This window comes from Numenius arquata, chromosome 9 (assembly GCF_964106895.1).
Source record: "Numenius arquata chromosome 9, bNumArq3.hap1.1, whole genome shotgun sequence".
Taxonomy (NCBI): Eukaryota; Metazoa; Chordata; class Aves; order Charadriiformes; family Scolopacidae; genus Numenius; species Numenius arquata.
The window spans coordinates 13,783,693-13,810,520 of NC_133584.1; the positions used below are offsets into that span (position 1 = coordinate 13,783,693).

At 47.6% G+C, this 26,828-nt stretch overlaps 1 protein-coding gene across 3 annotated transcripts in view; it reads right to left on the reverse strand.

Annotated features, from left to right (window-relative positions):
* FGF12 (fibroblast growth factor 12) overlaps window positions 1-26,828 on the reverse strand; it is a 145,249-nt gene that overhangs the window by 98,030 nt on the left and 20,391 nt on the right. Inside the window, exon 2 of one of the 3 annotated variants that reach the window (XM_074153208.1) lies at window positions 11,717-11,725. The exons of 1 other annotated variant lie outside the window; for it this stretch is intronic. In XM_074153208.1, coding sequence (XP_074009309.1) covers window positions 11,717-11,725 — 9 coding nt within the window. Of the gene's footprint in view, window positions 1-4,521; window positions 4,721-11,716; window positions 11,726-26,828 lie in introns of those variants that run through there. One more of the 3 variants, XM_074153207.1, reaches the window with a different exon arrangement.

Genomic DNA, 26,828 nt, shown 5'->3' on the forward strand with positions numbered 1-26,828 from the left:
GAAAGGACTTTAGGATTTAACTCAGGGAATTTAACAGCTTGCAGAGATGATAGACTTCTCAAATGTTTTAAATGAATCTCCGAATGAACAAAGTCCTTCTGTGTCCTTCAGCTAAAGTTGCTCTTATATTTTCCTTATACTGCTGCAAAAATATCTACGTACTTATATTTTAAATTCCAAATCTCCATTTATTATTCAAAATGAGAAATACCGCAAAGGGAAAACATATTTTAAGTTACTGCTTTTTTTAATATGTGTGAGCTATTTCCTTCACTTTGGAACAAGCCTTTAGATCTCCTTAAGGAAAAACATCCTTTCCCTGGAGGAGCACAAAATATATATCAGACACAGAAAAAAAAAAAAAAAAGAAAAAACAACACCACAGATCTTTTTTTTCTTTTTCCTGGGGTAAAAATCCTTCTTGAGACCGAACTCTGCACTCTGAGCTGGAAACTCATCTGGAGAGGCAATGCCTGAAGGTACGGAGATGCTGCTACACCAGTGCCTAGCACCGCCTGACCCAAAGCTGCCCGAATCCAAATATGACACCCTTTCAGCAGGCTTCACTCAGATAAAATTCCCACTAATCGCCACAGATGCTGTGCCTGATGCTCCAGCCTGCTTCCCTTTGTGCCAAGCTCCCAGTGGCCATGGCACAATGGAAGGCCAACTCCACCCCAGCTCCCTGGGGTGAGCTCTGCCTGAGAAGACAGTTGGTGAAGCAACAGCCACAGCTTTCACAGACAAGTTGGACCCACCAGCCCAAGGCTTCCAGCCTGCTACAAAACAGCTGAAGAAGGGATGAAGAAGCCGCAAAGGGGATGCAACTACTGGGTTCAACCATTTGTTGGCAGAGAAATCACGTAGAGAGAGCTGCTTTGTCTAGTCTTCTGCATTCACCTCTTGGCTCTATCATTCCCTGATGAGGGATCTATCTCTTGAACCTGCACCAAAAAGCCATGCCATATTGCAATTTCTTTTAAATCCTCTACCAAGTTACGATGGTCAGAGTAAAATATATAATTTAATCTTTTCTAGCTGTACTTTATACATATAATCGTACAGGTGCTGTTCAACATACACATATTTTGCTTCGCACCTGCACAACTGTGGCCAATATTAATTCACAATAATGGGATTAATCCCATGTGTCCAAATTTTCATCTTAGTCCACAGCTCTCAGTGTCCTTATTTGGCCTGTTTTAAACTGAGAAATCATATCTTAGAGCCAAGCACGGGGAAGAGATATAAAAGAACATAGAGCATGCATGAGAGAGAGCTGCCTTTGCCCGTTGAAAAGGCAGATGAAACAAGTGCTCGTTTTACAACATGGTGCTTATTGCAACTGACAAATTAGATGTTTCTGCAGTCTGTTTTCCCTAGGAGCTGATAGCTTTGATTATACAAGATGTCCCTGCACAGACCTGGTTTCCCCATAGCTTGCCAAAACCTTCGACTACTCATGCCCACCGCCAAGCAAGCCTGAACTTCTACTGGGTGGAAATTCTCCCTTCTCGTGTGAGAGCAGAAGTATTTCACTCTCGCTTCACACAAGCTGCGAAATGAAGCACAAGGTGCCAACCAGTGCAAAATGTAACTCCGCTCACAAACATCTTTACTGAATATTTCAGTTACAGCGCTGTTTGAGTCACATATTAAAAAAAAAAACAACCCACACTTAATTGACGTAAACTCACACAATTGCTTTTACAAAAGCAAAGAGCAAAGGGAGCATGAACCACCATCAGAGCTGTATTTCTGTAATGGTGCAAGTTGCTACAGCTCCACCATTGCCACATTGTAACCTCACTGGTGGTGGGGGGCCCAAAGCACAGCGTGCTGGAACCCGCATCAGGAATTAGGTCTCTGTGTCAGGTAGCTGCTCCGTGTCTTGGTCTCGCCTTCCGTAAAATGGGAAGAATCCTCCCCATTTGGTAGAGCTTGTTGAGTACTACAGATGAAAATCACTCTGTAAACATGAAGTATTTTGACAGTTACTCCCCATAGCCATAAAATGAGGTCATGATTAAAAAGGTAAAGATAGTTCCCCTAGCACCATACCGTTTCCAAATGGGATCGTACCCCTTTTGAACATGGATGTTTCTCACGTTCATTTCACTGACTTGCAAACTACTGAGCCAGCATATCATTAGGTACACATAATCACTGGAGTTGTGGGTCACTGCACAATGTATGCACATTTCTTTAAACCAGTTTCAATTCATTTGCATATCATTTTCTATGCAGAAGAGCAGTTCTGCAATGAATAAGCTATCTGGGCACAATACACTCCCTGAATAAACAATGCGAGTAGCAGCAAACTGAGTTGTATACTGCCTTCTGAGCAGCACACCTGAGTCCAGGAATAGGATGTACCACCGAAACAAATCTTTATTTAAAAGATGGATATAGGGAACTAAAGCAGACACAACCTATAGCCTAGGAAAAGACATTTGATTTTTTTTTTTTAAAGCAACGTAATTCCTCTACTTTAATTTTATAAAATGAATACAGCACTGGTTACAAGTGATTGACTGACAGTTCTAAAGACTGAACAGCTCTATTTTTACAGCACTGAGTAGCTTTGATCCTTTTTCTAAGTCAATAAAAAGTTCTCCTTAAAGCATCCTGGTCTGTAAGTTATTGAACACTTTCCTCAGCATGAAAGTCCATGCAAGTTGAGGGAATTCTTAGAATTTATCAATTCTTCACAGGCATTTAGTGAGTCCAAAAGACGTGGAATTGGACCTGTACAGCTAGGAGCACTATGGCAGGACCAATAAAGACTCACCAACCACACTGTGCAATAAAAAACACTCAAAGTTTAATGTAACAAAGCGTTTTGAAATCTAGGTAACAGGTCTAGATTTCCCACCCCTGTTAATCTTTGAGGGACCTTATTCAATAGGAGATGCTGATGAGGAGGAAAGAGGAATGGGAAAAAAATTCATCAGTGAGACTCCCAGGTCCCACTCTTGATCCTACAAAGAATGATTCCTGAGACAAAATGACCACACTTTTGGGGCAAGAGCCATCTTTTTTGCTGGGCTCACGGGTTAACTAATACATAGGACAGTCCAGCAAGCTACCACTCATCATAACGTGAGAAAAAAAAAAAAAGGCAACCTTTTTCCCTTTCAATATTTCAAGTCATACTGTATTTCAGATATTTTGCATCCTCTTTTGGTAACTGCTTTAAAACAGACCATTAATGAGTCTGGTTTTCACAGCCTAACCCATGCATTGCAAGTCTTGAAGCATTTTGTTAGCTAAATATAGTCCCTGCCCCACAGCCTGTGAATCAGGAGTGCTGACAGCAACCCATAGTAATTATTCTTTCTCCTTTGTTGACAACAGTAAGTGGCCTTCTACAGCGAGAAGCTTTCACCGTATTTCTTTTTATTCCTCACTTGAGTACAGGTCACATACCTTAATCTACAGACCAGAAGAGCAGCCCTCAGCTAGCTCTGACACCTTGCTGTAGAGTCCTGACTGACAGACTTCAGATGTGGAGAAGGGGCTTCATGAAGAGACTAATCAACAAGCAAAATATTAATGCATATGGAAAACATGGGAGGATTACATAGGTTGATGGTACATCCCAAATTGCTGAGGAAATGGGTATCACCTTTTTAACCATGATACTAATAGACACTCGAGAAAAGTACATGTTCACAACAGCTTCTCAAACAAATCACTGTTTTCTTACCTTGGTGGTGATTTATAGCAGGGAAAAAATAAAGGAAGATGCAAATAATAATTCTACTGAGAAATCACAGAGGCCTACTCTTGCCAGATAGTTCTCATGCCTACCGAGGACAGCTGAGAGCCCAAAGCATCGCTCAGAACTGAAACTGCGGGTGGTGGGACTGCGTCATGGAAATGTGAGCAACACGTACACTAGGGCTGAAGTTTTCTACAAGGAGCCAAGACTCAGCGCTCACACACTCAAAAAGATAAAGAAAGGAAAAAGAGACTCCCAAAATGCATTTCTAGGTCCTTGCAAGCCTGCTGTTAGGTGCAACAGTCGTGCCGCTGCCATCTAGAAAGCTTTCTGAGCTAATGAAATTCCCTATGCAACTCCGCTCAAGAAGTAGCACTTGATGGATCTAGTTATCAAATGACCACAATTCTAATTGATCCTTAGTTTATCGATTTCCTTGTCACTATGCAGAAAATAAGAGGAGACTGTTTAAAAAGCATACCTACTGGGAGGCGGAAAAATACAATTCTAGGTTAAGTAAACTCGGATTAAGCCGAGGATTTCTCCTGCCAGAGCACCCACTTCGCTCACGCTTCGGACAGCGGCGGAGGGATGCTGGGGCTGGTCTGTTCCCACCCATCCGACCAGCCCGGGGAAGGAGACCCGCCAGGACCCAGGCAAAAGTTGAACAGGGAGCACGCCTGTTCCCAGACGGCACCCGGCGGTGCCGGGGGAGCCCCGGGGCACCCACGCCGGCGGGTCCGGGGCCGCCCCACCCCGCGGGGCGGGTCCCCACGGCCCCGGCGCGCCGTACTCACCCGGTCTCCTCCTCACCGGCCGTTTCCTGCCGCTGCAGAAGCGCACTTTGCTGAAGACCCCTAGGACGTGCCTCTCGCAGAGGGAGCGCCCGTCCTTGCTGGGGCTGGAGCGGCGCTTGGAGGCGGACACCCGGTCGCTGTTGGACTCCCTCGCCTGCCGCTTCTGCCGGATCAACGAGCTGGCGATAGCCGCTGCCATCGCCGCTCATGGGCCCCCCCGGCCCCGCTCCGCGCCGCTCCGGGGGGCGCCGCTCGGGCGCGCTGGGGCCGAACAGCCGCCGCGCCCCGCGGGGACGGGGGCACCCCACTTAATGCGCTGCAGCCCCGAGTCCCGGCGCAGGGGAGGGCTCAGCCGGCCAGGCGGAGCAGGGCGCCCGGGCTAACAACCATGGCTGGCCGCCGGACCCCGCCGCCCATGGGTCTGTCCCCGGGGAGCGCAAATCCCGGCTCGGGCGGCCGTCGGCGAGACCCCCCGGCCGGGCTGGCGGCTTCCCCGCGCCTTGTAAATCCGGGAGGCGGCTGCCCCGCTTGCAAAGGTCCGCCGGCGGCAGCTCTGTCCAAAGGAGGGGAGGCGGGGCGCGGAGGATCCGCGGGTCCCTGCGGCGCGGTGCCGCTCCGCTCCGCTCGGGCGCAGGCGGCGGCGCTTTCTCCCGCCGGCCGCCCTCCGGAGAGGGGCAGTGGGATGAGTCAGAGCCCCCCCGGCCCGCGGCCAGCCCCGGCCCCAGCGCGGTGGCTCCGAGGCGCGGCGCGGCGATGCGCGCACATGGACGCGGCTCCGCTACGCTCCCGCGGCCGGGCTCAGGGCGAGCCGCGCTGCATTTCTGTTTGCACTCCTCCTCTTCCTCTTTTCCCCCCCTCCCCACTCCGCTCGCAGAGAGGGCGGGAGGGGAAGGAAAAAGCAGCCACGGGAAAAAGCACCAGGCCAGCGAACAAACGAAAAAGAGGCGATACAATAAAATTAAATTTAAAGAAAAAAAAAAAAAAAAAAGAAGCGCCCCGGCCGCGGGTGCGGGCTCACATCGCCGCAGCTCGGCGCCCCGGACTCACAGCGCCATGGCTGGCGCAGCTACCCCAGCCCTGCTCGCCTCCTCTGCCCCGGCAGCGGCTCTCCCCGACGGCAGCAACCCACATCGTCCGGCCCGGCGGAGGCCGCGGAGCGCTCGGCACCGGGGCGGCCCCGGGCCCGGCTGCCGCGGCGGGGACGGCGGCGGGAGGAGCGATGAGAGGCGGGGAGGAGGAGGTGGTGGAGGGCGGGGGGGTGCGGCTGCCGCTGCTGCTGCTCCGTGCAGGGCTCAGGATGCTCCGCGGTGCCGCCCGACGGCGGCGGGGCGAGGAGGAGCCGAGCCGCGCCCGCCGCCCGCCCGCATCCTCCGACCCGGCCCGGGAGCCGGGAGGGGGGAGGCCGAGGAGGAAGATGGGGGAGGGAGGGGCCGGGGATGCCCCCCCCGGACGCCCACGCAGCGCGGGGTTGCTGCCAAGGCGGCGGGGAGCCCCGCGGCGGCCGGGCGGGTCGGTGCCGGGCGGGAGCCGAGGCTCCGGGCTCGGGGAGAATTGCAGCTGCTCCCGCTCGCCCTCCTCTACGCAATCCTACGTGATCGAGGTTTGGATGAGAAAAAATCGCGCAGGCAGAGCGAGGCAACTGCAGCTCCACCGCGGCTCTGCCCCTCCACCCGGGCAGCCCCCGGGCCGGCCCGCCGCCCCCGCGGGGAACCGGGCTTCCCCGGAGCCGCAGCCCCGCCCGTCCGCTCCGAGGGAGCCGCCTGCGACTTGCGCAGCCACCTCAGCCATTGCCCGAGCAGCCAGCCTCAGCAGCCGAGCATCTCCACGGCTTTCCCTGCTTCTCCGTGCAGAAGCAGAGCCGGGGAGACAGCCACCGGCACCCCAAGGGCTGAGCTTTCCGTGAATGGGGGTCGGTACCTCGTCTGGGGAGCCTACAAGCCGACTGCAGTGGTGGGCAGCACCAGGCTGACTCCGGTACCTGTGGTCCCAAGGCAGACCACCAGTTTATCAGCAGGTGCTCTGCTGGGGGCAACCCACATGAGCTGTGCTGGCTCCCTCATAACTCCAGCTGCAAACCTGCACCGAACAAAATTTAAGATGCAGAAAGACGTCTCTAGTTATCCAGATAAGTAACTGCTGTTGCTGCTGTAAGAACGGCGCTCTCCATATTTCAGGTTCAAGCTTCGAGTGTATGCACACAGGGTGACGAGCAAGATATTTGGGGGGTCGTACAGCGGTCAGGGTGGAGGGAGAGGGGATCTCGGCTGGAAAGAAGAGACCTGACCCAGCTACACTTTTAGAAGTGGCAGGATTGAGACTGAATCCATCCCTGAAGCTGTAGGGGTGAAGCACATACCCAGTTGAAGGCGGCGCTTTAAACCAGTTGGTAACATCCCCTGGGAATTACCAACTTCAGCAAAATCGTCTTTGCAAACTACTTTGTTGCAAGAACTTCATCTCTAAACTATTACAATGTATTGGGGGGTGGGGGGGGGAAGGCAACTGTAAAAACCACCCACTATGTCCATAAAGATTAACTAAACTCTGGCATTTCTTCCTGATTTAATCCCCATGCCAAAACGAGGTGGAATCAGGTTCTCCAGAAGAGAACAGGGGAGGGAGATATTCAAAACCATTTGGGAGATATAAATGTTTGGCTGTTGATCTCTTTTTAACTGCTGCCAACTTTTTTGAGGAGATTTCACTGTCCCAATCAATAAAGATTTTTCTTCCCTTTCCTGTAACTAAAATGCTTCATATTTTAATTTTCTCTGCCAGATTATTTCCCTTGACATCAAAGAATGTTGCAGTACAAGGTACAGGCATGGCCTAAAGAAAGCTGTTTGCAATCAGAGAATCACTGTCTGAACTGCCAGTGAATTATCCAAAGCTCCATCTTCAAAGGATGTGAGCAAATCTGATATCTTCATGAGAAAGAGGTTTTCCATCTACATATAAAGATCCTTTTTTGCCTGTAGTCTTCAAATCTGTGGTGAAAGAATGCTGTTTTATACCCCTTCATATTAGATAAATTTCAGTTATTTTGGCATGCGGCTAATTTGTTTTCTTGTATAGCTGTAAACTAGGAGCAGCAGCTCAGCACTTAAAAATGATCCTAATCAGTGATAAAGTTGGTGACAGATTTTTTTTTTCTGGTGATTTGTGGATCTGAAAAGAGAGCTGCTGCAACTCCAAGAAGAAATGCTTCTCCCAGGTCTCTGTCTCTGCAGTAATGGAATTAAATTAAAGCAGAGCTTGTGAAACTGAATATAATGTTGTGTTTGCTAACATGCAGGTCTGTTTTTACTTATAGATGGCCAAGAAGTACATAGGGTTGGGTTCTGAACGTGGGCACAGTGCCATGAACTCCTAGTAACATTACTGGCATGTACATCTGCTCTGCACCACTCTGGACCATGCCCCAACTTCACAATATTTTCTGAACAGCCCATGCTTTTACAAACACCAAACAAGCCCAGAGTGGTCTTGAGCTGGAGAACTGAAGACCATCATGCACTGCAACTTTCCTGCACTGTCATTCTTGCAGGCGAAAAATTACCGTAGGTGGGCTGCCGAGTGAAACAGAAAAGCCTCCATGTGCTTTGGTCTCTGCCAATGGAAGTTCTCTCCTTCAGCTTCTGTTTGGGTAAACAAGGCTCAAAACATCTCCCATTTTCATCTGTATCAGCTGCTCCTCTTTGAGGGTAGTGCAGCCTACACTGTTCCATACCGACTAGCCCTTGCTGAGTCCAGGGGCATTCCTCACTGCTGCCAATGAAAGCTGAATTTTTTGACCGAGCTGGGCCAATACGGTATTTTTCCTTAAGGTGCATAATTTTTTTAAACATATTTATCTATCTATATTTAATAGAATATAATAATCTCTATATTATATAATTATTAAGGCAATTTTTTTCCTCTGCCTCTTCACCTCTGGGCTCCTTCATCGCTTTCAGTCCCAGCCTGGAAAGCTGCACAGTGCGCACTTTGAAGAGGGAAGGAGAGAATAGCACTGATTCATAAAATGAAGAAGCAAGAGAGTGTTTTGATCATGCTGGAGAGACCTGCCAATGCTCCTCCTGCAGTTTGCAGAGAAAGGCCCTATTCTGCACACAGGAGCAGGCAGAGGGTCAGACTCCCCGTGGCTGTTGGAGAATCAGACTCATGAAGCTGATTAAATATCCCCACCCCAACCTAAACATGCAGGAGCCTATACATTAGGCACTCGATATGGAAGGAGGCCAATATAAACATTTCAGCATTTCAGCAACCTTCTTTAGTGGGAGGTGTCCCTGCCCATGGCAGGGGGGTTGGAACTCGATGATCTTTAAGGTCCCTTCCAACTCTAACCATCCTATGATTCTATGATTTCAAGATGCTGTCATTTCTGAGGTTTTGTTCACTTGATAAATAAACTCTTCTGTCCTCAGTACTGAGGTTTAAAACAAAGGCCTGGCTGAATTTCAGGGCTTTGGTGGCTTGAACAGAGAAGAGATCTAGAATTGCATTCCCTTACCTTTCTAAACAGAACAATCTATCTAGGTCAAAACGGAGGTTATTGGCATCTTTCCTTAGTGAAGTGCAATAATTCCCGCAGGGTTGCTAACAGAATATCCTGTTTATTTTTCATAGAGCCTTCAAAAGCCATGGGCTACGTTCTGTAGATTCAGTCATTAGGCATATCTCTGCTTTCCTAATTCTGTACACACAGAGCTAACTACAGATAGAAGTATATGCAGGATTTTTTTTTTTTTTGCTGTTTTGTCTGCACAGCTACTGAAAATGCATACATGAAACTTAAGGGAAATACTTACATTTAATACCACTTTAACTGTGTATGTGTATTGCTGTAGTTGAATGGGAAAAAGAAAGATGCCGGTCTCTGGCCAATAATTACGAATGGCCTAATTCCCCATTTTACAGCAGCATAGCAACAAATCTCTTCCAATAGGAAAACACTGTTGAGTTGGAAAGTCTGCATGCAGACACCTCTTAAAAATTGTACCCAATTTCCACGCTGTGTAAATTACATCTAAAATGTGCATTGCCAGGGCTGCTTATTAAGCAGAATTAAGTCCATATCCATGTTTTATTAACTTTATTCTTTACAAGGTAGCCCCCGTGTCGCATGTCTAGCATAATTAAAATTCATGCAGCTTTGGCATTCCCCAGTCTTTCTGCGTGGGCGGACTTTTTTTAAAAAAAATACATGCCTGGGTAACCTGATAAAGAAATGAAAAGACCTTACAGTATTTTTCTCATTTTATGCTCAGGATAATTCTGTTTACAATGCATGGTTTCATATCTATGTTTGGATGCCTAATAAGAATTCACATGGCCACTTAAAAATATGCTGTTCGGGGAGAGAGATCTGGCCCTAAAACAGCAACGAAGAATGAAAACTGGCTGGCTTTCTGGGCTTTTCTCGCACAGCTGAGCGCTGAGCTGACTAGGCCTTTTAATAAACGCAGAAGAGCCTGCATCATCTGATTGCTATATTAAAATAATTTATTTAATGGGCCCCTCACCCCTTTTTTTGGCTTCAAAGATTCAATTAAAACAAAATTTGCAACTAATCATGAGGAGTATTCATTAGCCTACCCAGCGTCTTTATAAAGAGCTCTAGCCTGAGGAAAAGTTGGGCTTGGCGGTATCTTAAAGCAAGTGGCAGGTAAGCAGTCATGTGGATTGCAGAATGAAACTGCTGGTGCAAAAACAGGGCCACAGGCAGCACCACCACCACAACAAAACCACCTGGAGCCCAGAAAAAGAAATAATTCTACTCAGATTTTATGTGTTCATACATTTTCCTTTCTAAGGGAGGATTTCTACTTAACAGAAGGTTTTATTAACTCCTCAGTGACTTGTTGCCTACACCAGGTAGAGGCAGGGGAACCCAAGAAAGATTTGCTTCACTGAAGGTGACTGTGGCTGCCTAGGAATGAAAACGTCACAATGCATTTTTCTTCAAGAAGCCTCGTATATGGCAGAACAGACTTTGTCTCCTGGGTTCTGGAAGCACCTGCTGGAAACTGCAGGAAGGGACACCATCTAGGGTTGATTCTACTGCCTACATCTTGCTGCAAAGGCTCTCTCCCCAAAACAAAGCCTGAAAAGCAGTAGTAGTGGAGGGGGGGCATCTGAAACCATTCCCCCATATGAAGACCTCCCTGAAGACAGGTCAGAACCTGTCCCACATGGCTCAAGATGGGCTCATCTCAAAGCTGCAGTTACCACCCTACCCCAACAGTCCTGTTCATCAGCCATACTGCTGTTGCGTTTCCCAATGGGATCAGGGCAGAAAAAACCTGCTGTCTTTGAGTTAATGTGCTCTAGTTGTGGATTCATTAGTGGCAGGAGTCCAAGGGAAAGGGCCTGCAAACACCTGCCCACTGACAGCTTCCACACAGCACTTCAGTCGTTAAGGCAATGCAGGGAGGATGCCTCACTGAAGAGTCTCCAATCAAGGAGCAATGAAAGGTTAGGTACTCTACTCGCAGATAACCTTGTACAAGGCAGAGCTAAGAGCTCACTTCCAGAGCAAGGGACACACAGCCAACCAGCTGCTCCAGGCTTAGAAGCACCCACCTCAGCGTATCTCCTTGCCTGTACTATAGCTGCTGAATTTGAAAAACAGGACAGACATCTGCCTCCCTTCCTTCCTCCCTCTGCCTCCTCTTCCTCTCTGGTCTCTTCCCAACATCCAGCAACTCCCTCCACCTGCCCCCTTAGGGACATTTTCAACCATGGCTACCCATCTAATATAGCCTAAGGCCTAATATAGCCCTGCAAGGCACTGGAAAGAGAGGAAGAGTATGGACTTGAGATTTCATCCCGGGTCTTATGTCTGCATTCACAGCATGCAAGAAAGAGGAGAAGACCACACCCCTTGTGCTTTTAATGCAGAGCAGGAGCTTGAGGCTGACATATGTGAAACAGCCACCATAGAACAACCCCAGTTGTGAGCCTGAGACTGAATACACACACATCATGCCCTCTGTCTGAAGCAGAGACCCAGCCCTCAGACCTTAGGGAAGCAGCACTTTCACAAAGAAGACAACTCCTACAACCTTCTCCTCCCTAGAAGAGGTCAGCCGCTCCCATTGCTGTCTTTGAATCCTATTTGATGACAACCTGTATCTCAGTCTACACTTTCGATAATGAGAGAGGTGCCCAGTTCCCACGGACCTTGAACTGCTTGTGTCTGGCTTTACATCTCATTTGCCTGAAGGTGATGTGGTCTGGGTAGAGAGGGGATTGTGACCCCACAATGCAGTTTCAGGCCCAGGGCCTCCGAACCCCCGGGCTCAGGAAGTCTAAGAGTCTGCCCATGCTTTTTTCCTCTCCCTGGGAGGAAGGAAAGCTGCTCATGCTGTGAAACCTCCTCACATTGTAACCGTGCAGCAAGGCACTGATTCCTACCAAAACCGTTTTCAAGCATGTCAGGAAAAGCCTTTCAATTTAAAGTTTCCATCAAGCTGACTTTGCTGAAAGTCAAACAGATCCTTCTTGATTAGATCTTGGCTGAGGCAAAACAGCCCGATTATGTGATTGAGAACGATAAAAAGAAGGGAGGGAGAACGAAACCCCTATCGCATTCCTCCAGCAGGTCTGTGGGACCGCCTGCTCCACAGCAAGTCAAGGATTGGAGATTGGAGACAACAGCCTTGTTAATGCATATGTGGTGCACTGACATAGGCCAAGAGGGGAGGAAGAGAGAGAAGCTGTCAAGGAGAAATAACCAAGTCCCTCCAGGCCCATAAATCTCTCTATCTACATGTAATGGATTCTGCCAAACCTAAAGAGGCCTTGGAAAGTTCCCTGACCCCAAACTTGTCCCTTCATGCAGCCTCCAAATCCGTAAGAAGCCCAGCACTCGCATCCTGAGCCAGGTCACATCTCAGATCCTGCTGGGTCAGAAAAGCAGTGGTTCGAAGGGCAGCCCATTGCTCTCTCATCCAGCAATGACTCCTTACAGTTCAGAGAGCTCCTGGGAAATGCAGTGACTCGGCAAAACCTGGTACTCCCACTGCCATCAAGCTCTGCAGAACAGGAGTGCTGGGACATTAATCCTGCCCTCAGGATGCCTCTGAAGTTACATGCATCCAGATTGCATCTTACTTAACCAAACCTGCTTATTTCTCCTGCATACTGCAAGGGAATACTCAACCCTAAATGTAAATAAGATATTACAGCTGTCACACAGCTAGGACAAGGTTTGAAGACTCCCTCATCCCTTGCTGACCTAAAGTGCTGGGTAAAAAGGATCTGAGTGAATACATCACTTCCCCTATATACCCCTGGCCTCCAAACACACCTCTTGCTATTTGCATTGTAATTCATTTTCCTCCCCAGCAATAAATCAACTTTTCTACCTCTCCAGTAAAAAGAAAACACATGTTCTCTTTCCCTGGACTCTCACAGCTACTGCAATCCAGACACCAACAAAGGTACCAGTGGCCTGGAAGCAAATCTAAGTTTGCCAAGGATACCAAGAACAATGCAGTAGTAATTAATGATTGCAGAAGGTCTGGTGAAGAAACTAAACTGAACTGGCATGGAAACTGAGTTCATAGAAACAAGTTTCATTTTAGCACAGCCAGATCAAACCTCTGGGGATAAATTGTGCAGTCTGTATTACTTCAAGACTGGGCACTTTGTTTTTTCCTGGAAAGCAGTGACTGGGAATTAGGAACCATAGAGAGATACAGCTGAACAGGAACTTTCTCCACAGATCTGCAGCTGGGAGAGCTCAAGCCCATAGGCACATGACAGAAGCAAAAGTGCTCTGTCACATTTATACCCTGTGCAGCAAACACTAGTACCACAAAAGTCACAAAATCTTGTTGCCACACTTCAGAAGTGGCAGGGACCAGAACATAGCTCCAAGAGGGTCTGAGGTCTACAAAGCATGTGGATATAGTGAAAGACTCAAGCAGTTCAGTCTCTTTTTTTGCAGTAAGAACCATATCTACAGGGAATTCACATGGGGCCACCCTGTAAAAATGCTCTTGGTACTCAGCTGTATTTAGCCTGTTAATACTGTAATCACTGATAGTTTGCTGTTGCTGAAAATCTGTCCATAGAATAAAAATGGTCAAGATCTTTTGTATCAAAGAGAATGACAGAGAAGACTTGGCCCTGACTGATAAATCTCTCACCTTTCAGTAAGAACATTTTTGATAGGAGGGGTTCTTTCAATCCAGCAAAGTCAGAATGAGATCTGGAGGCTATGAGTCAAGGCGAAGCTCATGTTTATAGTTAATAGAAAGGTAATTCATCAAGAGAATGATATGGCAAGACTTGTGATGGATTCTCTATCATTTTGCCCTAAGAGCCAACCTCTTTCAAAAATAGATGAGCTGATATCATAGCGCACAGGGTACAAAGGACCCAGGAGAGGTCACCCCTGTACTGTGCCAGCAGCACCTTCATCATCGTTGACAAGGCTGGTCTGATCCCTACTTAGGGACCTGCAGCAGTGGAAATCCCACAGCTCCCTTGGGAATGTGGTTCTGCACCACCTTCAGCGGAGAAAGGCTCTTCCTAACATCTAGTCTAAATCCCACTTATCTAGAAGTTCCTTTCCCTCTTGGTATGCCTGTCACAGAGGACTTACTGAGCTTGCTCTATGCAGTCCTGACCTGAGTGAAGGAGGAGACCAGACTGCGCAATCACAAATAGTCCCTTCCACCTGACTTCTGAGACTCACCCAGTGTTGGTCAGCATTAGAGCTAATATCAACAGAAATCCACTTTGCAGAAAATCTTGGGTTCAAAATCATGTTTCTTCCCCATGAGGAATGAAAATGAGACCTCCCGGAGCTCCCTATGAAATGCCAGAGGAGCAAGAAAGCACACTGCTCTGGTAGAACTGGTGGTCTCACCGCTTTCGAGCCCAAGACTCAAATATCTGCTTTTGCAGTAGGCAGAACAGGACGTGAAACTGGGTCTTTAAATCCCTGTGCAATGGGCTCCTCTGAAATTACTATTTCCTTTCTCCTTCCAATAGTTTTGATAAAGTGGCATTTTTCAAGGGAAAGAAACACCACTACCAATAGTTTGGCTGCTCCTTCTGCAGGAATCCATCACAGCCTCCCAACCTGTATCACTCATACGTGTCCCTCTGACACAAATTACATCTTTGGCCTTTTCTGCCCTCAGACTGCTGAACTCCCAAAGTGCTTAAAGCAGAAGCTGCAACAGCTGCTCTAACCACTCTGTAGGGCTCTTCTGGGGCTTTCCAAGAATAGCTTTTGGACACGGGCAACCCTGTTTCTTTGCGTCTTTTATTCATGACCTCTCTATAGATCCTGTCTTGGTCAAGGAATTCCTGTACAGTGTGGTTTCTTTCCTCCTCTCTGGCCATGCTTGCTTGTCCTTCCCCTTCACATGCGCGTTTCTTTACTTCAGGGAAAGACTGAATATCTCTTTCGTCTAATTCCATCATGTAACACTAAAAACATTATTCAGTTAAAGGGCTGTTGGAGCCTGATACAGATACATCATTGGTTGAATTCAGTGTCCAGAGACTACCCCTGTAAAACAGTAGAAATAAGCAGAGAGAGCAATGCTTTCTATCAGGCATGGAGCCTGCTTACCCATCAGTCATGCCCTAAAGCCTTCCCTTTCGAACGCAGCTGGGTCCTTCATGATGAGAGGACAGGATCCCCTGTGTTTCCCTTTCTACCCCCCACAAAGAAGGTTGCAAAGTTGGGAATGCTACCTCTTCACCGCTCCAGGGACAGTGTCAGCTGCCCCTCCTGTGGCACCCAGCATGATGGCCATGGCCATGCCACCCACCCCATGGCATTTACAGGAGCCCGCAGGCACTCCTGGGGCAGCTGTTTGCTGTGCGACACTCCTGCCCCAGCGCAGGGGCAAGGGGCAGCCTCTGGTAATGAGACGAGCTGGCACAGCAGCCAGCAGCACTCCAACAAAAGGTTCTGTAGCGTTGCCAAGTGTTGTCAGATGCAGGGAAACTCACAATAAGAGCTTTCATCTTTCATTATGATTGAAGGCTCCTGCTCTAGCCTGTTGGAAATACCATCTTTTGAGATGCTATGGGCTCACTGAAGTTCATGCAAGGTAGTATAAACCAGGGGGCAAGTTATTTGCATTTTCTTTTGGCAGAAGCTTATACATAAGACTAGCTGTGCTTGGCAATTGGAAAATGTACGAGTGTGGGGGTGGGGAGCCTAAATTAAAAGCCACTTAAGTGGGTACTTGTGTAATTATTGGGAGGCTTCTGAAGAGACATTTTTGTCAGTAATTAAGGAGAACACGGCTTTGTGCTGGGTACAGGTGGCAGTATGGCACCGGAGATCATCAGCACTCTGCACAGAGATGACCAGCTACTCCTTAGCTACAGAGGCATGTTGAGATTTTCTGCCCAAAGAGCATCCTTCAGAGTTGAAAGAGGGCCAGGGCAACAGAGGGGCTGAAAACCTGATACTCTCACAGTCTCAGATCCTCTGCACCAGGGAAAAGGAGGCACAAAATTATTTTTATGAAGCCACTTAGCTCCCGAGGTCCCTGTTGCTCAGCAGACATGGGTCCCGCTGGTGTTTTTTTCTTGAGCAGCCCCAGAGACTCTGAATTCCTGGAAAACCTCCCAACCCAAAGGAAGTGAAGCAAAACATGCTGGACAGTTCCAGCCTGGAGCAGGATTGGCTTATGCCTCCCATCAGTGTCGGCAGGATAGTTGTGACCTGGCTCCAAGGATGCTCTTTCTCTCTTCCCTTGTTTTCATAAGTCTCATGCAAGCTTTGTCTCCCATTTGCTTGGCTTTGGGGATCTTTCTGTTTGTTAAAGAATGCCAATAACACATGATCCCTTCTCAGTATTTAAGAGGCAAATACGTTATTTCTTCATTCCATTATAACAGATACTTCTAGAAATTGGTGCCTCTAACACCCACTCCAGCTCTCCCTAAATGCTGCAAAATGTGAGGTGCAAGAAGGTGCCCTCATGTGAAAAGATTCATCTGACAATGAAGTGACTGAGAAATAGAACTACTTTTAAGTCTGCAGCAACTTCCTCATGACAAACTCAGGCACTTAGGAAATTAAATGTGAAGATCTGTAGCTACCAGGGCAGTGTCTGCCTCCTCATTAAAGATGCAGGTAAAGAAGCTTGAAGACAGTAGCAGTAAAAGGAGCATATGCAACACAAACATGTCCTTGGGAATCACAGAATCAAGGAGCATATTTCATATACACTTCATTACCTTCAACAACTTTCAGGTCCTTGCTTATTCGTCAGCAAGTCTTAACTATCATGAGCCAAAAATCGTGGGCTGGGTTTATCAAAATGGACATAAAGGAGCTAGACCTCCAGATCTCACTGGGATGCTCCAGGTTACCCCCACCAGCTCCAGCCTCAGCCCCTTGCACTACCAATGCTCTGTGCTGAACATGGGATGTGCAAGAGGTTCCTGCGCAGCCGATACCAGCTCTCGCCCCAATTAAACATGCCAGACTGACTCCTGCAAAGTTCCTCTTAAAAAAAAAAAAAAAAAAAAAAAAGTTGACATAAGGAGCAGGCACCAGGCATTTGTTCTAGAAAAGGCTACATGCTACTCCCAGCCTTATTATTTGCACTTGGATGGCTCCAGCAACTAATGCAATTCTCTCACTTTTCTTTCTTGACCCTTGGCAAAATGTTGGGTCTGAAAAGTTTTCTTGCTGTTTTTTATTTAACCATTTTATATGGACTCTGGCAGCTTGAATTTGGCACAGCTTCTCAATTTTGTGGGGGGGGGGAAAAAAACAAACAACCCCCAAAAAACCCAATAAACACCAACAAAAAAACCAAAACAAAACCACCACCACCCCCCAAGCTCCAAAGCATTCATAAACCTTCAATCAAACAGAAAATATGCCCACAATATTGTATAGCTTGAATGAAAGCTTTTCTTTTAAAAACAAAGGATGCTCCCTTGTGTTGCTTGAAACCCTGGCACTGGAGCAATTAAGAAAGTGAAACTGGCTACAAGCTAAAGCAGAATGGACATGTTTCATAGATCTTCATTGCCCAGGCAGAAAGAAATGTAAACAGGGCATAAATTACAGCAGCCAGAGGACAGATAAGCTGAAGGACAATGCTGGCACAAGAGCAAACGGGTAGAAACTGGCCAAGAATAAATTTAGACTAGAAATTAGACATGGTTTCTAGCGATCAGAGGAGTAAGATGCTTCCAATAGGATCAGTAAAAGGTCCAATAAGACCTCTGAAAAGACGATGTAACACAGCCAGCAATAACATGAGCCAAAAGACCCTTTCTCTCATCTGTAGCACCAACACTTTTGGTCTTTAAAAGAACAATGAAATAATCTGATGAGCACTTAGCGGGGTTTTTTTTTAATGAGCACTGTCCCTTTAACCTTTGCTAATTGTTCCATCTTAAAATATATCTGTCCTAATAGCCTTGCTCATTTAATTGATGAATTAAATAACAGCAATTATTGAGTGTTTTTATTTAGTGGTGTCGTTAAATAAAGCGAAAGAAAATAAGATCTCATAAAATACAAATGGTCTTATGTAAGTGTTGTTAGCGATGCAATGACAGGAGGGCATTCAGTCAAGTGTTTATATTGTTACTATCATTCAGACATCAGCTCCAAAGCTTATCTAATTTGAAAGCCACTCCTGCAGATCTCTGCTATTGATTGGTGCAGTCTGCAGGGACATCACTTCCCACAAACTCATTCCAGGACAGGGAAGTTGTCAGCTCCCTCCCACGTGTGGGGTCGCCTGGCCAGCTGTTACCCACATCTGTCTCCATGTGTCTTTTCTGCTTGCTGGATACTTTGGAGATACCCAGTATCATCTGGTGGGGGCAGGAAGAGAGGTATTATGTTGGCAGAGTGAGTTAGGGAAGAGATGTACCCTCAGGTCTTCACCCCAGACCTCCTCTGACCAGGATTGCTGGTCTCTCAACTTAGCTACTGCTCAGTCTAAGTAAAACTTATGCTTATGCCTGTAGTTTCTGCACTGAACTGCTATATTGCCAGTTAATGTTGTTTAGAAATGAATTGCTGCTGCATAATGTAAGGCAGAACAACAAATACACATTAGCTACATATCACAAATCAGATAATTACCAACCAAGATATTCTTATGCGTGTTCAACCTCTTACGCGATGTAATAGGACACTATCAAAATAGAGCTCGCATTACAATGACAGTTTTGGCTTCTAGCACTTTGGCTTTTATTGTAATAAATTCTAATTTTCTGATTTTTATCTGCTCCTCCCCCCTGCTCCTAGTGGCATAAGAATTATCATTATGCTAGCTCTAAAACTAGACTGCCTGTTTTTAAAGCAGTCTTTCTGCCTGATTCACAAGCACAGCACTGAAGCATTTGAGACACAAACATTGCAGATCATCCTCAATGCCAAGAGCAAAGCACTGAGTTGACAGGCTTCACTTCGACTCCTATGTATGCCACCAACCTGCAGAGTGACCAGAGGTGTGTACCCTCCTCCCCATGCTTCAAATTTCTCCCATCCCTAAAGTGAGGGCAATGATACTCCTTTTGTGAGCCTTTACCACGTGAAAGCTCGCAAAGATACTTTCTGGGGGGGGGAGGGGGGGCGGGTCTGATGGATCTCACGGTGGGATTTTTCCAGCAATGCAGGCAAGGGGTGACAACAGAAGAGCCCCTGCTTTCCCCATGCTCCCGTATACGGAGCTGTCAGGAAGAGCCCCCCCTTCAGCTGATGCCTTTCAGAGCATCCCCTTGGTCTCCAGCTCAGCTCCTCTCCACCACGAGCTGTGACCCTGTCATATCTTACGTCCCCCTGCGAGGCCGTGAGGAGCTGCTGCAGAGGAGCCCTGGCCCCAGCAGCAGTGCTACACCCCCTCGCCAGCTCTTCCAGCATATTTACATCTCACAGGGTTTCTGTGGCACTGATGTAAATGACAAATTTGCCATCTCCCTTCACCAGGACTTTGATTTTTAGCCTCACAGTCTCTCTGCACCCAGTACAATGACACACGAGCTCCGCAGCCCAGAAGTGGGGGGAGGAAGACAAGCCAGGCTGGTGCACACTTGATCCTGTGCCCTGACAGCCACCAGACAAGGCCTCGGGGCTGCACCAACAAAATCATTTTGACTAACAAGACACTGCTCCGGGATATTGGAGAAGCCTTGTCCTCCCAGCATGCTGAATGGGGGGGTTGATGCTACAGGCTCCATCCAGCTCCTGGGAAGCACCAGGGCTTCACAGAGATGTCTCCCACTCGGAAAGATCCTTTCCCATCCTGCATAAACAACTGAGGAATCCGACTACGGCAGCATGGAAAAAGTGACTGCGCCCCAAAAGGCTGTAGCATTAAAGCTCCCAGCAGATGCAATTTCAGAAATTTTTCAGGATTTTTTATGCACGTGAGGAGAGTGAAAAATAAGAAAAATACACTGAGTCCTCTTTTTTCCTACAATGACTTAAAAAAACCTGGAAAACAATATTGGGTTCACAGAGCTATTTTGTTTTCCTTGAAATTAATCTTGTTTCTTTTCTACTTTATTTAACCCTTAAAAGGTTAATTTTGAGGAAAACCCAAAAACTTTTAAACTTTTAAAACTTTCCAATGTTGGTTTGTTGGTTTTTTTGGGGGGGCAGGGAGGGAAAATTGCAAAATATCTTGGAATTTGTCTCTTATGGAAAAACTTGAAGTGGAATTAGGTAATGATTTGGAACAAAGTAAACCTCTCCAGGTTATGATTTTATGTATTTTTTCTAAAATTGGGAAAACATCTCATTTTGCTTCTAAATCCAACGTTGTTTTTTGCTTGGGGCTATCCCGGTCACCACTGCATCTAAGCCAAAGCTTTCCCACTTTTGTTTCCAATGGTCTGTGGGTTAGAGCAAGTCTATTTTTTTTCTTTTTCTATATAGAATAGTCTGAATCAGGTATTTATAACTGAGATTAGAAGGGGGCAAATTAATCCCTTCTATAATGAAGGTGGACTATCCTAGGGTATGAGGATCCACAGATTGACATGCAACAGAAGGGGACGGCAGCCAGATATGGGAGCTGAAAAGGGAGAGAGCCTGCCACGCAGGGCGAACCGACCACATCAGCGTTGCTGCCCAAACTGAGCAAAAATACAAGAATCAGCAACAAAATGAGGAAAAAACACAAGTCTGAGTTTCTCTTCACCAAGCTACAGCAGTGTCCCCCTGGGGCTGACCATGTGCCACATACCTCCACAGCACCAAGAGACACAAAAAGCCGGCTACCTGGCAGCACCCCAGCCCTGTGCCGTAGTGTGAGCTCTGAGCATCCACACTCAAACTCACATGGATTTAAGAAAAGGACGATAAAAAATCACTGCCTATTTACATCAGTCCAGACAGGCGCATGCACCCCTGAATTTACATGGGAAGGACATCACTAATGATTTTTATCTTTAACTACGCCCTTTTTGAAGCACCCCGCTCCCAGCCTTTCTTTCATTCTATCCTTTGCGGGCTGCTGCAGAGCGGCAGTGCCGCCCAGCGGTGGCTGAGCCGGCGGAGACGCCGCTGCCTCTCCGCAGCCGCGCACGCATCGCGGGACGAAGAGGAGCATCCCGGACCGCGGAGTCGCCTGCGCCCCGGGCCCCGCGACTCTAGGGAAGAGGGAGGGCGGGAAGAGAAAAAAAGACCAAAGGAACAAAAAAAGAAGAAAAAGAAAGAGAAAAAAGAAGAAAAAGAAAGTACAGAAGAAGAAAAAAAAGGGGGGGGGGGGAGAAAGGAAAAAGAAAAAAAGACAGAAAAAGGAAAAAGAAAAAAAGACAGAAAAAGAAAAAAGAAAGGGAAAAAAAGGAAAAAAAATAAAAGAAAAAAGGGGAAAAACAAAAACACACACCACCCTCAAAAAAAACCCCAACAAAAATGACCAAAACAAAACGAACAAAAAAAAGCCCTAGAGTGTAAATGCAGAGGGAGGTTTTTTTACAACTCTCTGGAAGACTCTTACTCATTTAAATTGGGACTTTTGCACTTCAACACCCTAACAAGCCCCTTTGGGATCCTGACAGGGTTCACCTTTTGAGCAAGGTCCTAGCATGGCTGCCAGGCCCAGGCACCCCTCTGCTGTCTGCTTGAGCTGCAGGAAGGAGCTGGGTCTCACGCAGGCAGCAAAGCTGTCCCACGAGATTTTACCAGGGGCCAGGACTTGCTGTAGGGTGAGCTGGAGGGAAATGGGGCAGCTGGCAGTCAGGAAATCCTCCTTTAAACGCTTGTGTTGATGAGAAGGGAGGGAAATGAGGGATCTGCTCCAGCCCCACACGGCTAGCTGGGGCAGAGCCGAGGCAACTTGCCACCCTGCTTCCCAACAGGCAGAATTTGCAGCCCTGGTTTGCTGCGTGCAGCAAATCAGCACCTTCACCACATCCCACGTAGAACTTGTCGGACTCAAGCCCTGCAAGCTGGGGGCTTTCTGTTGAACAGAAGCTTGAAATACACAGTTTTGGTTCAAACTTGGAAAATACATGTGTCCTGGAAACTAGTGAAAGGTGAGAGAGATGTTCAGCACCTTCAAAAGAGGGGGCTGAGGGACTTTGCTGGAGAAGCTGGGCCTCTTTCCGAGCAGGACATTCTCCAGCGCCCCAGCACCCCGCAAGCGTGCAGGGGGCACCAGGGAGCCCGTGGTGGGGACCTGCTGCCACGGCAGCGGCTCTCCCTGCGACAGCACTGCCACCTGGTGCTCACAGGGACACACTCACCCATGGCACCGCTGAGCTGCAGACCAGCAACCCACCTGTAACCCAGAAAGATCTTGCCCAGACAAACCCATCTCTTCCAGGCCGTTTTCTAAGGCAAGAGTTTCTCCTGCAACGCCATGGCTCTTCTGCCTGCCTGGGGCCAGAACCGGCTCCTATTTAAGTGTTACAGTTTCGTGTCACTCTTAGCAGGGCTTTTCCCTTTATCTAATAAATGCCTCTTGAGCCTTTGCGCCCTTGGCAGCTCTGCGACAGAAGTGCAGCTGCCCTGTGCTGCAGGTGACAGGTCAATGAAATGATCTGTCTCATCATTTCCACTTTTAAAAAAAGACATCTGCATGTGGCTTGACCAGAATATTTGCTGAATTTGTGCCATTTTACAGCGCTAGTTAAAAAAAAATCTTGAAAGAACTGAAAGCAAGGAAACCTTTTCTCTGCAAGCCAAACACCTGTTTATTCTTTTATTCAGTGTGCTTTATTATAAGTATTTTTAGCAAGTTAGAAACAGGTTGTGTTTCTTTCTGTTGGAGTTTTGGACTAAGTGTTTCAAATCTCATTCTTTCCCTCCAAACTTTTTTGGCACAGCATGAAACCCCGGATCTGCTATTCTCCCAGCACTAAGTTAAACTGTCTCTCCCCTTCACAGCCCACAGCCCTTGTGCTCCTTACCCAGAGAATCTGAGTGCAAATTCTAAGCTAGAATTGCTCGCTGCTACATGCAAAGGTCTATAACTGACACTGGGAATGCCTACTCGCCTCCACGGATCTTGCTCTGCTTTACAGACTCTAGAAAACTGAGTGTGTACCAAGGTCACCTTCACTCCCTGCTGAAAATGCAACCAGCAACAGGGTGGAACAAATCACCTGTTTAACAGCGCAGAGCAACACCCTGCAATGTCCCTGCCAGACCGGCCAGGGGACAGCACAGCGAAGGAGATGGGGATTTTCGAGCAAGCCATAGGCAGCCAAGTCAGAAGCTGACCAGATACTTGGAGCAGGCATCATTAAACACCTTGGCCTTGTTTTACAGCTAATCAGAGAGACCATATGGGTTTCAGTGCTTTTTTCTACCCCGTAAGGGGTACGCAACAGTTTCTTACACGCTCCTTCCCTCCTGCCTGGTCGTGGTCGCTGCAAGCCAAGACTTACTCAGTAGCAGGAGGCAGCTGCCCAAATCTGGACCTGTGGTTGTTTCATACACAAAATTTACAACAGGGGAGGCAGCTTTTGCTCCTTTACCGTCCATTTTAGCATAGTCATCCTATACAAATGGCAAGAGCTGGGAAAGCTTAGGTTCTGCACTTTAGCTGTCTGCATATACATCCAGCAAAATCTGGTGAGTACCTCTGGGTATACCACCAAGCAATGAAGGACACCACTCACACAGATGTACTACCACATCAGCTCCGGATATTACAACCTCCAAAGTAATGTAGGTGCACAGATTACAAAGAAAAACATTAGCTAACTATCTTGGCCTTAGCTGTATTGCTTGTTAATTTGTCTGCAAGCAAGTTGTGAAAGTCCCCGCTTGCTCTGTTATTCATAGCTATTTGTTTATGTTGCCTTGAGCAGTTCTTGCTCTGCCAGTCATGCAAGCCCAACATTTGTAATTTGTCCTATAAAATAGGAAATTAAAGTAGGAAAGAGGCTGCATACAGCTTTCCACCGCAGCATTAATGTCAGGCACGGTATTCCATTTTAATAGAATAAAATGGGTTTGTGCTATACTGGCTAGTTGCTTGTCTGGGAAAAGGAAATTTCCACAGACCTCTTGGTCCCACACCCTGGCTCGACAGCAAGAACTGAGAATAGCCCACAGGGGCAAATCTTCTAAGCTTTTTTTCTCAGGAAACAGATCTATTCAATATTTGTTCTCCAAATCTTCAAAATTTTCAAAAAATGAACAGAAAAAAACACAAATGCAGATATTCTTGTCTGAATACTCATTTCTCCTACACTGAGAAACGTGTTGGGTATTGCTTTAGCTCACCACAGAACAAGTACTGCAGACCCCGCTTTAAATGAACTTATGCTGTAAAAAGCACTGGTTTTACTGCTAGCTGCTCTCTGACTGGAAAACATATTACAAAGTGAGAATGAAGCAGTCACTTGCATCTCTGGCCTATTTAAATAAATCTTTGAGGTTACCTTGCCCAACAAAATCACACTGATAGAACCCATTATTTCTAACACACCACTGCTTTCTCTCCTGGGTACTATTTTCCTTCCCACTATAGCCTGTTTATACTATTAGGCGTTTCCTACCCTGGGACACAACCTTTGCAGTGTCATTGATCACAGAAAATAATAAGTACATTCAGGATGCTGCAAAGTCTCGGTGGGCCAACACTGAGCTCTCCTTTTAGCAATTTTTCCAGTAGATTTTGTTTTGAACAAGGTGTAAGAACAGCCAGAACAGTCTCCTGCAGCACAGCCCTGGGCACAGCACAGGTATAAGAGCATTAACTCTATTTGGAATAAAATGACCTGAGAAGAACACAGCTATTGCTCTACCTTGTTAGCTTTATGCTAGGGGAAGTAATTACGGTTTCTATGAGATAGTTTCTTTTTTTTTTGATGCTAAATTCCCAGCCAGTGCCTGTTACACCAATGCAAACAGCAGTAAGGGCAGCCACTTTTGCTTGAGCAAGACTCTGGCTCAGGCATGTGATGTCCCACCAAAAGCGAAGGAGGTGCAAATGCTGCTCCTACTTATGCTGAAATCTGGGGAGTCATTCTGGACTTGCAGAGGGGCTGCCAGAAGTACGCCGAGCCCCGCTCACATTTCTCATGCTGCTGAGCCAGGTGGAGGCAGACACGGTGCTGCATGCTACTGCATGCTCATCGGGGTGCCGGTGACAACCCCAGCAGGCAGCCTCGTGGGCTGGTATCACCCTCAGCAGCTGGACTGTAGACAGTACTCAAACCAGCCTGCCTAAAATTCACAGTGGCATCATTATCACATCCTTTAATACAAACTTCCCCCTCCTCCTCTCACCTTACAGTACCTGAGCTGCTGGCTTCTGCCTCCCAACAGAGAAAAATGTGTCCTGCAGTGCAATAAGTCTCTGATTCCTCTGTGTGTCTGCACAGCTGGAAAAATGTGGGTCCAGGACAGCTTCTTGCAACACAGCACAGCAATGCAAGGAGGCTCCTGTGGTCCCTGGAGGGTTCATGCCTCTGCGAGCTCATGGCAGGCTGGCATGGAGCTTCAGCCCCCCAGTGCCTGCCTGTCTGCCCCTGGGGAGCAAAGTACTGGCCTGGCAGGAGTTGGGGTCCGCCAGGCTCTGGGAGGGGATCTGACCATGCATGCCAGCATGGACCGAGCCCATGTCTCACTGCCATGCCCTTTTTCCCGTGGTCCCACAGGCCCCTTCTTGCAGCCAGTGAAAATTCAAAATGACTCTTAGTGAATAATTAATTGTCATCATCCTGGATCATCTTTAATGAATGAAAAGGCTGGAAACCTGCTGGGTACAAGAACATGATCGGGGCATAGATGTTCATTTCTGCAGATGTTCCCTGAACTCCCTAGTGAGAGATCCTGGGGATGCAGGTTGAGATCCCCATTCATTATCTCCTCTTGGGACCCAGAAACCTGAAAATGCTGCAGGAAAGTTTCATTTTCATTAAATATGTCACATGCATCACAAACTGGGCACAGAAAATGCACTTCCCCACGGAAAAGACATTCCTGTGATGGGTGCAGAGAGAATAGTGGAGGGAGAGAAGAAAAACAGGCTGGACTTGGCAGATACATTAAGTTACTTCTGTTTAAGCATGGTTATTTGGAGCTCCCCAAGTCACGTGCTCATTTTCAGGCTGTCACCCCACAGGGAGAGGGGTCTCTCAGCCACCCGCCAGCTGCCGTCGATGCACCAGTTCTGCAAAAGAGGGTTAATCTGTCCCTGCCGCCGTGCCACCAACGCGCTGCAGAGTGCATGGCCCATTTATCCCTGCCGGGGCTGCCGCAGCGCTGCCAGCTCCGCCGGGGATTTGGCCGCTGATTGAGAGACCGAGGTTTAGGGAAGGGCTGATGCGGGCTTCCAAAGCCCTGCAGCTTTCCAATGGGCGTGAGTCTTCACAAAGGAGCGATGAATTTCTTTGTATCTTTAAAAGCCAAGATACTTGTTTAAGCAGCAAAATGTGCTCTTGGGAGCTCACCTTCCCCCTCCCATTGTCGGGCTTTGTTAGGTGACAGCAGCAGCTCCCTCCCCTGCTGCTGTAGGGGACAAACCCGCTCCAGCTCCCACCTGCCTGCAGCTCCCCGAAGCCATGCGACCGAGCAGCCACAGGGAGGCATCAAGGGCATGCTCCGGCTCCTCATTAAACCAGGAGGAGGAAGGAAAGGCCTTGGGCACAATTACCTTAATGAAGCTGGCAGCTCTGCATGCTAGCAGCACCTGACGTGAGGGGTTTGAAGTGCAGCTGTACAAGCACAACCATCAGCCTTCCAAACCCCTTAAAAAGCATAAGCACCCGGCAAAGCAAATACCTGCCTGAAAGGAGCCTAGATAGCCATGCTGCAGAGCAGGCAGCGAGTTTGCCTCTTAGTTAAGCATATGTTCGTGGAAAGCATCTGTGCACTTAGA